Source organism: Coregonus clupeaformis, unplaced genomic scaffold (assembly GCF_020615455.1).
Source record: "Coregonus clupeaformis isolate EN_2021a unplaced genomic scaffold, ASM2061545v1 scaf2035, whole genome shotgun sequence".
In the NCBI taxonomy this organism is placed as follows: domain Eukaryota; kingdom Metazoa; phylum Chordata; class Actinopteri; order Salmoniformes; family Salmonidae; genus Coregonus; species Coregonus clupeaformis.
In genome coordinates, this window is record NW_025535489.1 from 80,311 (window position 1) to 95,814 (window position 15,504).

The window sequence follows — 15,504 nt, forward strand, 5'->3', positions numbered from 1 at the left end:
ACATTGGCAGTAGAAGGGCCTTACTGAAGCGCGCAGTGACTTTCAACGTGGCATTGTCATAGGATACCACTTTTCCAACAAGTCAGTTCGTAAAATTTCTGCCCTGCTAGAGCTGCCCCGCTCAACTGTAAGTGCTTTTATTGTGAAGTGGAAACGTCTAGGAGCAACAACGGCTCAGCTGCGAAGTGGAAGGCCACACAAGCTCACAGAACGGGACCGCTGAAGCGCGTAAAAATTGTCTGTCCTCGGTTACAACACTCACTACCGAGTTCCAAACTGCCTCTGGAAGCAACGTCAGCACAAAAACTGTTCGTCGGGAGCTTCATGAAATGGGTTTCAATGGCCGAGCAGCCGCACACAAGCTTAAGATCAACATGCGCAATGCCAAGCGTCGGCTGGAGTGGTGTAAAGCTTGCCGCCATTGGAGCAGTGGAAACGCGTTCTCTGGAGTGATGAATCATCTGGCAGTCCGACGGACAAATCTGGGTTTGGTGGATGCCATGAGAATGCTACCTGCCCCAATGCATAGTGCCAACTGTAAAGTTTGGTGGAGGAGGAATAATGGTCTGGGGCTATTTTTCATGGTTCGGGCTAGGCCCCTTAGTTCCAGTGAAGGGAAATCTTAACGCTACAGCATACAATGACTTTCTAGGTGATTCTGTGCTTCCAACTTTGTGGCAACAGTTTGGGGAAGGCTCTTTCCTGTTTCAGCATGACAATGCCCCAGTGCACAAAGCGAGTTCCATACAGTTCAATACAGAAATGGTTTGTCAAGATTGGTGTGGAAGAACTTGACTGGCCTGCACAGAGACCTGACCTCAACCCCATCGAACATCTTTGGGATGAATTGGAACGCCGACTGCGAGCCAGGCCTAATCGCCCAACATCAGTGCCTGACCTCACTAATGCTCTTGGCTGAATGGAAGCAAGTCCCCACAGCAATGTTCCAACATCTAGTGGAAAGCCTTCGCAGAAGAGTGGAGGCTGTTATAGGAGCAAAGGGGGGACCAACTTCATATTAATGCCCATGATATTGGAATGAGATGTTCAACAAGCAGGTGTCCACATACTTTTGGTCATGTAGTGTGTGTGTATGTAGTGTGTGTATTTATGTATATATACATAAACAGACACACACACACACACACTATCCTATGACTAGTACAGTATATATGTACTATACTATATCATATGACTAGTACAGTATATATGTACTATACTATATCATGACTAGTACAGTATATATGTACTATACTATATCATATGACTAGTACAGTATATATCAACAATACAGTATATATGTACTATACTATATCATATGAATAGTACAGTATATATCACCAGTACAGTATAAATGTACTATACTATATCATGACTAGTACAGTATATATGTACTATACTATATCATATGACTAGTACAGTATATATCAACAGTACAGTATATATGTACTATACTATATCATGACTAGTACAGTATATATCAACAGTACAGTATATATGTACTATACTATATCATATGACTAGTACAGTATATATCAACAGTACAGTATATATGTACTATACTATATCATGACTAGTACAGTATATATCACCAGTACAGTATATATGTACTATACTATATATTATATGACTAGTACAGTATATATCACCATTACAGTATACTTTCACTTTTTCCACATTTTGTTATGTTTCAGCCTTATTCTAAAATTGATTAATACTTTTTTTTACCCCATAATGACAAAGCAAAAACAGCTTAGTTGACTTTCTTTTTATATAAAAAAACGGAAATATCACATTTACATAAGAATTCAGACACTTTACTCAGCACTTTGTTGAAGCACTTTTGGCAGCGATTACAGCCTCAAGTCTTCTTGGGTATGATGCTACAAGCTTGGTACACCTGTATTTGGGGAGTTTCTCCCATTCTTCTATGCAGATCCTCTCAAGCTCTGTCAGGTTGGATTGGGAGCGTCGCTGCACAGCTATTTTCAGTTCTCTCCAGAGATGTTCCATTGGGTTCAAGTCTGGGCTCTGGCTGGGCCACTCAAGGACATTCAGAGACTTGTCCCAAAGCAACTAATGCGTTGTCTTGGCTGTGTGCTTAGGATTGTTGTCCTGTTGGAAGGTGAACCTTCGCCCCAGTCGGAGGTCCTGAGCGCTCTGGAGCAGGTTTTCATCAAGGATCTCTGTACTTTGCTCCGTTCATCTTTGCCTCGATCCTGACTAGTCTCCCAGTCCCTGCCGCTGAAAAACATCCCCACAGCATGATGCTGCCACCACTATGCTTCACCGTAGGGATGGTGCCAGGTATTTGTTTTTTAATTGTTTAATACATTTGCAAAAATCTCTAAAAACTTGTTTTTGCTTTGTCATTATGGGATATTGTGTGTAGATTGATGAGGGAAAAAAGTAATTTAATCAATTTTGAAATAAGGCTGTAATGTAACAAAATCAAAAAGTCAAGGGGTCTGAATACTTTCTGAACGCACTGTAGTATGTCACCAGTAGTGTGTATATATACACAGTCTGTACACAGGGTTAGGGTTAGGGTTAGGGGTAGGGTTAACCCTAACCCTAACCCTACCAGTCAAAGGTTTGGACACACCTACTCATCCAAGGGTTTTTTCATAATTTTTACTATTTTCTACATAATAATAATAGTGAAGACATCAAAACTATGAAAGGTCATCTGATGCAACCCTCCATCACTCTTATTGGTCAAATAGCCCTTACACAGCCTGGAGGTGTGTTTTGGGTCATTGTCCTGTTGAAAAACAAATAATAGTCCCACTAAACGCAAACCAGATTGGTTGGCGTATCGCTGCAGAATGCTGTGGTAGCCATGCTGGTTAAGTGTGCCTTGAATTCTAAATAAATCACAGACAGTGTCACCAGCAAAGCACCCCACACCATTACGCCTCCTCCTCCATGCTTCACGGTGGGAAACACACATGCGGAGATCATCAGTTCACCTACTCTGCATCTCACAAAGACACGGTGGTTGGAAACAAAAATCTCAAATGTGGACTTATCAGACCAAAGGACAGATTTCCACCGGTCTAATGTCCATTGCTCGTGTTTCTTGGCCCAAGCAAGTCTCTTCTTGTTATTGGTGTCCTTTAGTAGTGGTTTCTTTGCAGCAATTCGACCACAAAGGCCTGATTCACTCAATCCCCTCTGAACAGTTGATGTTGAGATGTGTCTGTTACTTGAACTCTGTGAAGCATTTATTTGGCCTGCAATCTGAGGTGCAGTTATTCTAATGAACGTATCCTCTGCAGCAGAGGTAACTCTGGGTCTTCGATTCCTGTGGCGGTCCTCATGAGAGCCAGTTTCACCATAGCGCTTGATGGTTTTTGTGACTGCACTTGAAGAAACTTTCAAAGTTCTTGATATTTTCCAGATTGACTGACCATGTCATAAAGTAATGATGAACTGTCGTTTCTCTTTGCTTATTTGAGCTGTTCTTGCCATAATATGGACTTGGTCTTTTACCAAATAGGGCTATCGTCTGTATACCACCCCTACCTTGACACAACACATCTGATTGGCTCAAACGCATTAAGAAGGAAAGAAATTCCACAAATTAACTTTTAACAAGGCACACCTGTTAATTGAAATGCATTCCAGGTGACAACCTCATGAAGCGGGTTGAGAGAATGCCAAGAGTGTTCAGGGTGGCTACTTTGAAGAATCTCACATCTCAAATATATTTTGATTTGTTTAACACTTTTTTGGTTACTACATGATTCCATATGTGTTATTTCATAGTTTTGATGTCTTCACTATTATTCTACAATGTAGAAAATAGTAAAAATAAAGAAAAACCCTGGAACGAGTAGGTGTCCAAACTTTTGACTGGTACTGTATATATATATATATATATATATATATATATATAATATCATATTACCAGTACAGTACATATATACAATGTCTGCATGCTTCACTATTTTCTTATCCTGAAAGTGGCTTCAGTCTTTAGTATTTCTAAAACAATGCAACGATAAGAAAGACTATAGTAGCATAAGGTTTTTCAGTTTCCTTTAAAAAATAAAAGTTAAACAAGTTGCTGCTTCTCTTTATGACGTGGAACATCACTCAGTCTGTTCCTATGCGGGACACTCCACACGGGCTTCATGTTTCTGCTCTTTTTAGAGTGAGTGAGTGAGTGAGTGAGATTAAATGACTGAGTGTGCAGAATGTGTCCAAGTCTGCATGTGTATTTGTAAATGTGTGTGTGCTGTGGGTGTGTAGTTTGTAGTGTGTGTAGTGCAGTGTAGCGTGTGTGTAGTGTAGTGTGTTCTATAGAAGAGCCTTCTCGGGGTACGGGTGCTGCTGTCTGTAGTGTAGTGTGTTCTATAGAAGAGCCTTCTCGGGGTACGGGTGCTGCTGTGTGTAGTGTAGTGTGTTCTATAGAAGAGCCTTCTCGGGGTACGGGTGCTGCTGTGTGTAGTGTAGTGTGTTCTATAGAAGAGCCTTCTCGGGGTACGGGTGCTGCTGTGTGTAGTGTAGTGTGTTCTATAGAAGAGCCTTCTCGGGGTACGGGTGCTGCTGTGTGTAGTGTAGTGTGTTCTATAGAAGAGCCTTCTCGGGGTACGGGTGCTGCTGTGTGTAGTGTAGTGTGTTCTATAGAAGAGCCTTCTCGGGTACGGGTGCTGCTGTGTGTAGTGTAGTGTGTTCTATAGAAGAGCCTTCTCGGGGTACGGGTGCTGCTGTGTGTAGTGTAGTGTGTTCTATAGAAGAGCCTTCTCGGGGTACGGGTGCTGCTGTGTGTAGTGTAGTGTGTTCTATAGAAGAGCCTTCTCGGGGTACGGGTGCTGCTGTGTGTCAGGAGGGGGTGGAAGGCTCAGGCCAGGGTTGGGGGTGGAGTTGTAGCTGGACGGCTGATTGGCTGGAGGCTGGTAGGACATGCCCTCTGCAGCTGGACTGTAGACTGGAGGCTGGCCCATGTACATGTGGACATCACTGGAACACACACACACACACACAGTGGGTAAAGGGATCTACATAGTCACCTAACCCTAACCTAACCCTAACTGGATCTACACAAACGGAGCAAACTGAGGTCTGTTAGCGTCGCTCTCTACATAGTTCTACGTACATTTGTGCGGCTGAATTTTTGGAACGCGACGCAAACTGACTTCCATGGGCTCCATTTGTGTAGATCCAGTTAGGGTTAGGTTAGGGTTAGGTGTGTGAATAGCTGGGTTAGGGTTAGGTTAGGGTTAGGTGTGTGAATAGCTGGGTTAGGGTTAGGTTAGGGTTAGGTGTGTGAATAGCTGGGTTAGGTTTAGGGTTAGGGTTAGGTTAGGGTTAGGTGTGTGAATAGCTGGGTTAGGGTTAGGTTAGGGTTAGGGTTAGGTTAGAGTTAGGTGTGTGAATAGCTGGGTTAGGGTTAGGTTAGGGTTAGGTTAGGGTTAGGTGTGTGAATAGCTGGGTTAGGGTTGAAGGGTTAGGTGTGTGAATAGCTGGGTTAGGTTTAGGGGTTAGGGTTAGGTTAGGGTTAGGTGTGTGAATAGCTGAGTTAGGGGTTAGGTTAGGGTTAGTGTTAGGTTAGGGTTAGGTGTGTGAATAGCTGGGTTAGGGTTAGGTTAGGGTTAGGTTAGGGTTAGGTGTGTGAATAGCTGGGTTAGGGTTAGGTTAGGGTTAGGTGTGTGAATAGCTGGGTTAGGTTTAGGGTTAGGGTTAGGTTAGGGTTAGGTGTGTGAATAGCTGGGTTAGGGTTAGGTTAGGGTTAGGTTAGAGTTAGGTGTGTGAATAGCTGGGTTAGGGTTAGGTTAGGGTTAGGTTAGGGTTAGGTGTGTGAATAGCTGGGTTAGGGTTAGGTTAGGGTTAGGTGTGTGAATAGCTGGGTTAGGGTTAGGTTAGGGTTAGGTGTGTGAATAGCTGGGTTAGGGTTAGGTTAGGGTTAGGTTAGGTGTGTGAATAGCTGGGTTAGGGTTAGGTTAGGGTTAGGTTAGGGTTAGGTGTGTGAATAGCTGTGAGGAAAGTCACCTGGGTGCTGGCTGGCCAGTCTGTAGCTGCTCCAGAGAAACACTGTATCCCTGCTGTACCCCTCCTGGACCGCTCATCCCATAGGACCCTCCAGTCTGCCCCGGGTACACCTGAGGGAACGAACACACACACACTATATATATACACACAAAACTATGTGGACACCTTCAAATTAGTGGATTCGGCTATTTCAGCCACACCCGTTGCTGACAGGTGGATAAAATCGAGCACACAGCCATGCAATCTCCATAGACAAACATTGGCAGTAGAATGGCCTTACTGAAGAGCTCAGTGACTATCAATGTGGCACCGTCATAGGATGCCACCTTTCCAACAAGTCTGTTTGTCAAATTTCTGCCCTGCTAGAGTTGCCCCGCTCAACTGTAAGTGCTGTTATTATGAAGTGTCTCCCGAGTGGCGCAGTGGTCTAAGGCACTGCATCGCAGTGCTAGCTGTGCCACTAGATCCTGGTTCGAATCCAGGCTCTGTCGTAGCCGGCCGCGACCGGGAGACCCATGGGGCGGCGCACAATTAGCCAGCGTCGTCCAGGGTAGGGGAGGGAATGGCCGGCAGGGATGTAGCTCAGTTGGTAGAGCATGGCGTTTGCAACGCCAGGGTTGTGGGTTCAATTCCCACAGGGGGCCAGTATGAAAATGTATGCACTCACTTAACTGTAAGTTGCTCTGGATAAGAGCGTCTGCTAAATGACTAAAAATGTAAATGAAGTGGAAACATCTCGGAGCAACAACGGCTCAGCCGAGACGTGGAAGGCCACACAAGCTCACAGAACGGAACCGCAGTGTGCTGAAGCGCGTAGTGGGTAAAATCGTTTCTCTTAGGTTGCAACACTCACTACTGAGTTCCAAACTGCCTCTAAAAGCAACATCAGCACAATAACTGTTTGTCGGGAGCTTCATGAAATGGGTTTCCATGGCCGAGCAGCCGCCCACAAACCTAAGATCACCATGCGCAATGCAAAGCGTTGGCTGGAGTGGTGTAAAGCTCGCCACCATTGGACTCTGTAGCACTGGAAACGCGTTCTCTGGAGGGATGAATCACACTTCACCATTTGGCAGTCCGACGGATCTGGGTTTGGCGGCTGTCAGGAGAACGCTACCTGTCAGAATGCATAGTGCCAACTGTAAAGTTTGGTGGAGGAGGAATAATGTTTCGGGCTGGGCCCCTTAGTTCCAGTGAACGATTCTGTGCTTCCAACTTTGTGGCAACAGTCTGGGGAAGGTCCTTTCCTGTTTCAGCATGACAATGCCCCTGGGCACAAAGCGAGGTCCATACAGAATTGTTTTGTCGAGACTGGTGTGGAAGAACTTGACTGGCCTGCACAGAGCCCTGACCTCAACTCCATCGAACACCTTCGGGATGAATTGGAATGCAATGAATGAATGGAAGCAAGTGCCCGCAGCAATGTTCCAACATCTAGTGGAAAGCCTTCCCAGAAGAGTGGAGGCTGTTATAGCAGAGGAACTCTGGAGCTCTGTCAGAGTGACCATCGGGTTCTTGGTCACCTCCTTGACCAAGGCCCTTCTCCCCCTATTGCTCAGTTTGGCCGGGTGGCCAGCTCTAGGAAGAGTCTTGGTGGTTCCAAACTTCTTCCATTTAAGAATGATGGGGGCCACTGTGTTCTTGGGGACCTTCAACGCTGCAGACATTTTTTGGTACCCTTCCCCAGATCTTTGCCTCAACACAATCCTGTCTCTGAGCTCTATGGACAATTCCTTCGACCTCATGGCTTGGTTTTTGCTCTGACATGCACTGTCAACTGTGGGACCTTATATAGACAGGTGTGTGCCTTTCCAAATCATGTCCAATCAATTGAATTTGCCACAGGTGGACTCCAATCAAGTTGTAGAAACATCTCAAGGATGATCAATGGAAACAGGATGCACCTGACCTCAATTTCGAGTCTCATAGCAAAGGGTCTGAATACTAATGTAAACAAGGTATCTTTATATATTTTTTATAAATGGGTTATTGGGTCATTATGGGGTATTGGGTCATTATGGGGTATTGGGTCATTATGGGGTATTGTGTGTAGATTGATGAGGAAACATTTGTATTTTATTAATTTTAGATTAAGGATGTAACGTAACAAAATGTGGAAAATGTTCTGAAAGAGCTGCAAAATCTGGACCCCTACAAATCAGCTGGGCTAGACAATCTGGACCCTTTCTTTCTAAAACTAGCCGCCGAAATTGTCGCAACCCCTATTACTAGCCTGTTCAACCTCTCTTTCGTAACGTCTGAGATCCCCAGAGATTGGAAAGCTGCCGCGGTCATCCCCCTCTTCAAAGGGGGTGACACTCTAGATCCAAACTGTTACAGACCTATATCCATCCTGCCCTGCCTTTCGAAAGTATTTGAAAGCCAAGTTAACAAACAGATCACCGACCATTTCGAATCCCACCGTACCTTCTCCGCTATGCAATCCGGTTTCCGAGCTGGTCATGGGTGCACTTCAGCCACGCTCAAGGTCCTAAACGATATTATAACCGCGATCGATAATAGACAGTACTGTGCAGCCGTCTTCATCGACCTGGCCAAGGCTTTCGACTCTGTCAACCACCGCATTCTTATTGGCGGACTAAATAGCCTTGGTTTCTCAAATGACTGCCTCGCCTGGTTCACCAACTACTTCTCAGATAGAGTTCAATGTGTCAAATCGGAGGGCCTGTTGTCTGGACCTATGGCAGTCTCTATGGGGGTGCCACAGGGTTCAATTCTTGGGCCGACTCTTTTCTCTGTGTATATCAATGATGTCGCTCTTGCTGCTGGTGACTCTCAGATCCACCTCTACGCAGACGACACCATTTTGTATACATCTGGCCCTTCATTGGACACTGTGTTAACAAACCTCCAAACAAGCTTCAATGCCATACAACACTCCTTCAGTAGCCTCCAACTGCTCTTAAACACTAGTAAAACTAAATGCATGCTCTTCAATCGAACGCTGCTGGCACCCGCCCACCCGACTAGAATCACCACTCTCGACGGGTCTGACCTAGAGTATGTGGACAACTACAAATACCTAGGTGTCTGGTTAGACTGTAAACTCTCCTCCCAGACTCACATTAAGAATCTCCAATCCAAAGTTAAATCTAGAATCGGCTTCCTATTTCGCAACAAAGCCTCCTTCACTCATGCTGCCAAACATGCCCTCGTAAAACTGACTATCCTACCGATCCTTGACTTCGGCGATGTAATTTACAAAATAGCCTCCAACACTCTACTCAGCAAATTGGATGTAGTCTATCACAGTGCCATCCGTTTTGTCTCCAAAGCCCCATATAATACCCACCACTGTGACCTGTACGCTCTTGTTGGCTGGTCCTCACTACATATTCGTCGTCAAACCCACTGGCTCCAGGCCATCTATAAATCACTGCTAGGCAAATCCCCGCCTTATCTTAGCTCATTGGTCACCATAGCAGCACCCACCCGTAGTCTGTGCTCCAGCAGGTATATCTCACTGGTCATTCCCAAAGCCAACACCTCCTTTGGCCGCCATTCCTTCCAGTTCTCTGCTGCCAATGACTGGAACGAATTGCAAAAATCTCTGAAGCTGGAGACTCTTATCTCCCTCACTAACTTTAAGCATCAGTTGTCAGAGCAGCTTACCGACCACTGCACCTGTACACAGCCCTTCTGAAATTAGCCCACCCAACTACCTCATCCCTATATTGTTATTTATTTTGCTCTTTTGCACCCCAGTATCTCTATTTGCACATCATCTCTTGCACATCTAGCATTCCAGTGTTAATACTAATTGTAATTATTTTGCACTATAGCCTATTTATTGCCTTACCTCCATAACTTGCTACATACTATATAAACATGGATCACCACTGAAAACACTGCTACTCCTACTGCTCTCTCCTCGTCTGACCATGTGTTCTCGCATACCCCGAGAGCATCTGGTCAGAGGGGTGGTGGTACAGGAATCCTCATCTCTCCCAAGTGGACATTCTCAATTTTTCCCCTAACCCATCTGTCTATCTCCTCATTTGAATTCCATGCTGTCACAGTCACTAGCCCATTTAAGCTTAATATCCTTGTCATCTATCGCCCTCCAGGTTCCCTTGGAGAGTTCATCAATGAGCTTGACGCCTTGATAAGTTCCTTCCCTGAGGATGGCTCACCCCTCACAGTTTTGGGGGATTTCAACCTCCCTATGTCCACATTTGACTCATTTCTCTCTGCCTCCTTCTTTCCACTCCTCTCCTCTTTTGACCTCACCCTCTCACCGTCCCCCTACTCACAAGGCAGGCAATACGCTTGACCTCATCTTCACTAGATGCTGCTCCTCTACTAATCTCACTGCAACTCCCCTCCATGTCTCCGACCACTACTTTGTTTCCTTTTCTCTCTCGCTCTCCTCCCACACTACTCACTCTGCCCCTACACAGATGGTAATGCGCCGCCGCAACCTTCGCTCTCTCTCTCCCACTACTCTCTCCTCTTCCATCCTATCATCTCTTCCCTCTGCTCAATCCTTCTCCCTCCAATCTCCTGATTCTGCCTCCTCAACCCTCCTCTCCTCCCTTTCTGCATCCTTTGACTCTCTGTGTCCCCTATCCTCCCGGCCGGCTCGGTCCTCCCCTCCAGCTCCGTGGCTTGATGACTCATTGCGAGCTCACAGAACAGAGCTCCGGGCAGCGGAGCGGAAATGGAAGAAAACTAAACTCCCTGCCGACCTGGCATCTTTTCACTCCCTCCTCTCTACATTTTCTTCATCTGTTTCTGCTGCTAAGGCCACCTTCTACCACTCTAAATTCCAAGCATCTGCCTCTAACCCTAGGAAGCTCTTTGCCACATTTTCCTCCCTCCTGAATCCTCCTCCCCCCTCCTCTCTCTCTGTGGATGACTTCGTCCAACCACTTTGAAAAGAAGGTTGACGACATCCGATCCTCGTTTGTTAAGTCTAATGACACTGCTGGTCCTGCTCACACTGCCCTACCCTATGCTTTGACTTCTTTCTCCCCTCTCTCTCCAGATAAAATCCTGCGACTTGTGACTGCAGGCCGCCCAACAACCTGCCCGCTTGACCCCATCCCCTCCTCCCTTCTCCAGACCATCTCCGGTGACCTTCTCCCCTACCTCACCTCGCTGATCAACTCATCCTTGACCGCTGGCCACGTCCCTTCCGTCTTCAAGAGAGCGAGAGTTGCTCCCCTTCTCAAAAAACCAACACTCGACCCCACTGATGTCAACAACTACAGACCAGTATCCCTTCTTTCTTTTCTTTCCAAAACTATTGAGCGTGCCGTCTTTAGCCAACTCTCTTGCTATCTCTCTCAGAATGACCTTCTTGATCCAAACCAATCAGGTTTCAGGACTGGTCATTCAACTGAGACTGCTCTTCTCTGTGTCACAGAGACTCTCCGCACTGCTAAAGCTAACTCTCTCTCCTCTGCTCTTGTCCTTCTAGACCTGTCTGCTGCCTTTGATACTGTGAACCATCAGATCCTCCTCTCCACCCTCTCCGAGCTGGGCATCTCCGGCGCGGCTCACTCCTGGATTGCGTCCTACCTGACCGGTCGCTCCTACCAAGTGGCGTGGCGAGAAGCTGTCTCCGCACCACGTGCTCTCACCACTGGTGTCCCCCAGGGCTCAGTTCTAGGCCCTCTCCTTTTCTCCCTATACACCAAGTCACTTGGCTCTGTCATATCCTCACATGGCCTTTCATATCATTGCTACGCTGACGATACACAACTAATCTTCTCCTTTCCCCCTTCTGATAACCAGGTGGCGAATCGCATCTCTGCATGTCTGGCAGACATATCAGTATGGATGACGGATCACCACCTCAAGCTGAACCCCTGGCAAGACGGAGCTGCTCTTCCTCCCGGGGAAGGACTGCCCGTTCCATGATCTCGCCATCACGGTTGACAACTCCGCTGTGTCCTCCTCCCAGAGTGCGAAGAGCCTAGGCGTGACCCTGGACAACACCCTGTCGTTCTCCGCCAACATCAAGGCGGTGACCCGCTCCTGCAGGTTCATGCTCTACAACATTCGGAGGGTACGACCCTGCCTTACACAGGAAGCGGCACAGGTCCTAATCCAGGCACTTGTCATCTCCCCGTCTGGACTACTGCAACTCGCTGTTGGCTGGCCTCCCCTGCCTGTGCCATTAAACCCCTACAACTCATCCAGAATGCCGCAGCCCGTCTGGTGTTCAACCTTCCCAAGTTCTCTCACGTCACCCCCTCCTCCGCACACTCCACTGGCTTCCAGTTGAAGCTCGCATCCGCTACAAGACCATGGTGCTTGCCTATGGAGCAGTGAGGGGAACGGCACCTCTGTACCTTCAGGCTCTGATCAGTCCCTACACCCAAACGAGGGCATTGCGTTCATCCACCTCTGGCCTGCTGGCTCCCTTCCTCTGCGGAAGCATAGCTCCCGCTCAGCCCAGTCAAAACTGTTCGCTGCTCTGGCACCCCAATGGTGGAACAAGCTCCCTCACGACGCCAGGACAGCGGAGTCACTCACCACCTTCCGGAGACATTTGAAACCCCACCTCTTTAAGGAATACCTGGGATAGGATAAAGTAATCCTTCTAACCCCCAAATTGTAAAGTGGTTATCCCACTGGCTATAGGGGTGAACGCACCAATTTGTGAGTCGCTCTGGCTAAGAGCGTCTGCTAAATGACGTTAATGTGCCCTTGAGCAAGGCACTTAACCCTAATTGCTCCTGTAAGTCGCTCTGGATAAGAGCGTCTGCTAAATGACTAAAATGTAAATGTAATATATTTTCTGTTGTATTTTTGACTTTATGTTTTTTTACCCCATATGTAACTCTGTTTTGTTGTTTTTATCGCACTGCTTTGCTTTATCTTGGCCAGGTCGCAGTTGTAAATGAGAACTTGTTCTCAACTGGCTTACCTGGTTAAATAAAGATGAAATTTAAAAAAACTAAAATAAAAAAAGTCAAGGGGTCTGAATACTTTTCGAAAGCAATTTGACTAGGCTACTGACATTACACAAAATTCAAAATGTTAATATTTATATGACCAAATTAAATAATGTGCATACCGTTTCACACACAATCGGCTTTAACCCCCAAAAAACGTGGGAAATTATAAATTCATATTCGTAGCTTAAGCTACCTCATTAAAAAGTTGAAGACGATGGTGGGCTTGTCAAATAGCATCCTTACTACTATCACAAACTGGTGGCGGTCGTCTGCTAAGTCAGTAATTGCTTCCCTGTAGCTAACCAGTCACCACCAGCCTTCTAGTTTTCTACCCTTTGCCTGGTTAAGAAACACAAGCTGCTTTACCAAATTAAAAACAATAGCAGCATTGAGTTTAATAGTAAAACAACAGTCTAGCTATGTTTCTCTCTCCCTTGAGGAGGCTATAGAAAAGTAGGCTGTCTTTGAACTTGTAGTCTCTCTCAACCCTCCCACGTTTACCACTGCCTTCTGTTTCCAGAACCTGTATATAAGTCTCCCTCCTTTCCTTAGAGAAAACAGTGTCTTCGTTCAACACCGTTCAAAAAGACATGATCCATAACACCAGCGTTCCATTTGTATCTTTCTACCGTGCATTGGCAGGCCGCATTTAGAGAAAGAGCGAGAGAGGGTGAGAGAGGGTGAGAGAGAGATGGAGTGACCTACCGGTTGTGCTGTGTTGGCAGATTGATGCATGTAATACTGCTGGGTCTGCAGCTTGGTGTACATGGCATAGTCCTCATTCATAAGCTTAGCATAAAGAGACAGAGCCTCCATCAACTTCACATTCAGCTCTGACAACTCCGAATGCTTCCTGAAACACAGGAGTCAGTCAGTCAACCAGCCAGTCAGTCAACCAGTCAACCAGCCAGTCATTCAACCAGCCAGTCAGTCAACCAGCCAGTCAGTCAACCAGCCAGTCATTCAACCAGCCAGTCAGTCAGTCAACCAGTCAGTCAGTCAACCAGCCAGTCATTCAACCAGCCAGTCAGTCAGTCAACCAGTCAGTCAGTCAACCAGCCAGTCAACCAGTCAGTCAGTCAGTCAACCAGTCAGTCAGTCAACCAGCCAGTCAGTCAACCAGCCAGTCATTCAACCAGTCAGTCACTCAACCAGTCAGTCAGTCAGTCAACCAGCCAGTCAGTCAGTCAGTCAGTCAACCAGTCAACCAGTCAGTCAGTCAGTCAACCAGTCAGTCAGTTAGTCAACCAGTCAGTCAGTCATTCAACCAGTCAGTCAGTCATTCAACCAGTCAGTCAGTCAGTCAACCAGCCAGTCAGTCAACCAGTCAGTCAGTCAACCAGCCAGTCATTCAACCAGTCAGTCAGTCAACCAGCCAGTCATTCAACCAGTCAGTCAGTCAACCAGCCAGTCAGTCAACCAGTCAGTCAGTCAACCAGCCAGTCAGTCAACCAGCCAGTCAATCAACCAGTCAGTCAGTCAACCAGCCAGCCATTCTACCAGCCAGTCAGCCAGTCAACCAGCCAGTCAGTCAACCAGTCAGTCAGTCAACCAGTCAGTCAGTCAGTCATTCAACCAGTCAGGCAGTCATTCAACCAGTCAGTCAGTCAACCAGTCAAACAGTCAGTCATTCAACCAGTCAGTCAGTCAACCAACCAGCCAGTCAGTCAACCAGCCAGCCAGTCAGTCAACCAGCCAGCCAGTCAGTCAACCAGCCAGCCAGTCAGTCAACCAGCCAGCCAGTCAGTCAACCAGCCAGCCAGCCAGTCAGTCAACAAGCCAGCCAGCCAGTCAGTCATTCAACCAGTCAGTCAGTAATTCAACCAGTCAGTCAGTCAGTCAACCAGCCAGTCAGTAAACCAGTCAGTCAGTCAACCAGTCAGTCAGTCAGTCAACCAGCCAGCCAGTCAACCAGTCAGTCAGTCAGTCAACCAGCCAGCCAGTCAACCAGTCATTCAACCAGTCAGTCAGTCAGTCAGTCAACCAGTCAGTCAGCCAGTCAGTCAACCAGCCAGTCAGTCATTCAACCAGCCAGTCAGTCATTCAACCAGTCAGTCAGTCAGTCAACCAGTCAGTCAGTCATTCAACCAGTCAGTCAACCAGCCAGTCAGTCATTCAACCAGCCAGTCAGTCATTCAACCAGCTAGTCAACCAGTCAGTCAGTCAGTCAACCAGTCAGTCAGTCAGTCAACCAGTCAGTCAGTCAGTCAACCAGTCAGTCAGTCATTCAACCAGTCAGTCAACCAGCCAGTCAGTCATTCAACCAGCCAGTCAACCAGTCAGTCAGTCATTCAACCAGCCAGTCAACCAGCCAGTCAGTCAACCAGCCAGTAAGTCAACCAGTCAGTCAGTCAACCAGTCAGTCAGTCGGTCAGTAAACCAGTCAGTCGGTAAGGTGTAAGCTGAATAATATACCTGTCAGTGTTCTCAAGCTTCTGATCAATGAGGGGACACATCTGGTTGCAGGCACCTTAGCAAAACAAGAAACACAATGTTATGTAATGTTTTGTAACATTATAGTGCGTTCAAAATGTAATCAGTGTTTTAATTAGGAAACGGGAACATATTAATGACAGTA

The 15,504-nt window shown here is 46.7% G+C and overlaps 1 protein-coding gene across 1 annotated transcript; it reads right to left on the reverse strand.

The window, feature by feature from the left end:
• Positions 1-4,409: 4,409 nt before the first annotated feature.
• LOC123488192 (signal transducing adapter molecule 1-like) lies at positions 4,410-15,455 on the reverse strand. The gene is made up of 4 exons (XM_045219089.1): positions 15,342-15,455; positions 13,632-13,779; positions 5,998-6,107; positions 4,410-4,968 (listed from the first exon to the last, which is right to left on the reverse strand). Exons 1-4 carry the CDS (start codon positions 15,380-15,382, stop codon positions 4,791-4,793), a joined length of 477 nt encoding a protein of 158 aa, XP_045075024.1. The 5' UTR covers positions 15,383-15,455; the 3' UTR covers positions 4,410-4,790.
• Between the last annotated feature and the right edge of the window lie 49 nt (positions 15,456-15,504).